Below are 1,812 nucleotides of genomic sequence, written 5' to 3'. Positions count from 1 at the left end.
TAGGACATTCGTTTGACCGAGTAAAGGAAAAATGCAGTAGATGACTTGTACGCGGAGTCTTCAGCAAACAATTCTTTGTACGTATTTTTAATGGATCGAATACTATTTTGTATATTGTAAACAAATGGTGAAAAATGAGACTACAATAAAAACCAGCTCAATCGTATTGTACATGGAACAGCTGAACTGTAAATACGTTATTTAAATATCTGCAGACACAAGTGATATCTGCTTAATACTTACGGGCGATTTGTGAAGTAATATTTGTGAAAATGAGTTCTGCATTGCCGAAGTTTAATTTAAGAACACATAGATAACAGGTTTTGTAATCTTTCAGTTCTTATTAGCAGAAAGGTCAAAAGAGGAACAAAAGTAAACCTATTTAAATAGTCGGATTTTTCCTTTTCAAATTATGTTTCTAACGTGTCTGTGTCATTTGCTTTTTTATTTCTCCAGAATGAAAGACTCTAGCAAAAAGAACAACATTTTTGCTCAGTTCAGGAAGAATGACCGTGACAAGCAGAAGCTAATAGAGACTGTAGTAAAGCAACTTAGGAGTATAGTGAACGGTATGTCCCAGCACACATAGGCCTCTTAAATCGACGGTATCTCATCGCGCCGAGATATTTCTTAGAAGCAACTTAGGAGTTTAGTGAACGGTATGTCCCAGCACACATAGGCCTCTTAAATCGACGGTATCTCATCGCGCCGAGAGGTATTTCTTAGCCACTATTTCTACTAAGCAAACAGTGATATCAGTTAGGACATTCGTTTGACCGAGTAAAGGAAAAATGCAGTAGATGACTTGTACGCGGAGTCTTCAGCAAACAATTCTTTGTACGTATTTTTAATGGATCGAATACTATTTTGTATATTGTAAACAAATGGTGAAAAATGAGACTACAATAAAAACCAGCTCAATCGTATTGTACATGGAACAGCTGAACTGTAAATACGTTATTTAAATATCTGCAGACACAGTGTCCAAAATTTTGCTCCAGGTAGGAATTATTTGAGAAATGATCCCTTAGTTGCTGTTTTCTGGGTGAACCCTAATTTAATGTTTTCTAAGCATTGAGATACTTGCGTTTCAGATGCAACCTGTCGTTTTCCTGCATTAAATGTATATTAGCCTTAAAGTGACTGGACATAATTTTGTATACCAGATTTTGTAGTCTGGAGGTATGAAAAAATCTTCTGATTTTTAATGCCTTTGAAAACTACCTGAGAACTAGACTTGATACTTATTTAGCATTAGGGCTTATAGGCTTTGTTCTCCAAAAGGGTTTAATCTTGAGGTTGTGAGTGTAAATAACCATTTTTCTTTATAATGTGATATTTTGTTTTGCTTTGGTTTTGTTCCTCAGGGTTACTATTTCTAACTGTACTTTTGTAAGATCCCGGGTTCTTTCCCCCAGGTTGCAGTAAGGAATAGATTTGCCACTGTTGGTTTCGTGCCGCATCTGTTTGTCAGTATGCGCTTTCTTTCCACCACCAGACCCATCCCAGCGATCAGCATTTCGTCCCACTGCCAGTCTCTTTGCACTGTCCCCTCCTGGCTATTTTAGACACAAAGAGAATGTTTAACAAATACAAACCAAATGGAACATGTAAAAATAATGTACATTTTCGCTGTATTTTTAAGTTATTGACGGTCTAAATACAGTAATATAAACCTCACCCGTATTCCCGTTTAATTTCACGTACTGGAACGCACCTCGGAGCTGGTTTCGTTGGGACCCGTACAGGTCCCGGCTCTTTGGTGATTTACCCCCGGGGCAGGCGGGCGGGGGTCCGGGCGGTCCCGACGGC

At 38.4% G+C, this 1,812-nt stretch overlaps 1 protein-coding gene across 1 annotated transcript in view; it reads left to right on the top strand.

Moving 5' to 3' along the window:
• Positions 1-457: 457 nt before the first annotated feature.
• LOC103897845 (cytochrome P450 26C1) overlaps positions 458-1,812 on the top strand; it is a 9,552-nt gene continuing 8,197 nt past the window's right edge. Inside the window, exons 1-2 of the mRNA XM_019471630.1 lie at positions 458-569; positions 687-715. Coding sequence (XP_019327175.1) covers positions 458-569; positions 687-715 — 141 coding nt within the window. The remainder of the gene's footprint in view (positions 570-686; positions 716-1,812) is intronic.

Source organism: Aptenodytes forsteri, unplaced genomic scaffold (assembly GCF_000699145.1).
Source record: "Aptenodytes forsteri isolate BGI_AS27 unplaced genomic scaffold, ASM69914v1 Scaffold15, whole genome shotgun sequence".
NCBI lineage: Eukaryota > Metazoa > Chordata > Aves > Sphenisciformes > Spheniscidae > Aptenodytes > Aptenodytes forsteri.
Note: the sequence above shows the minus strand (reverse complement) of the source record. Positions and strands in the feature narration are given on the sequence as shown.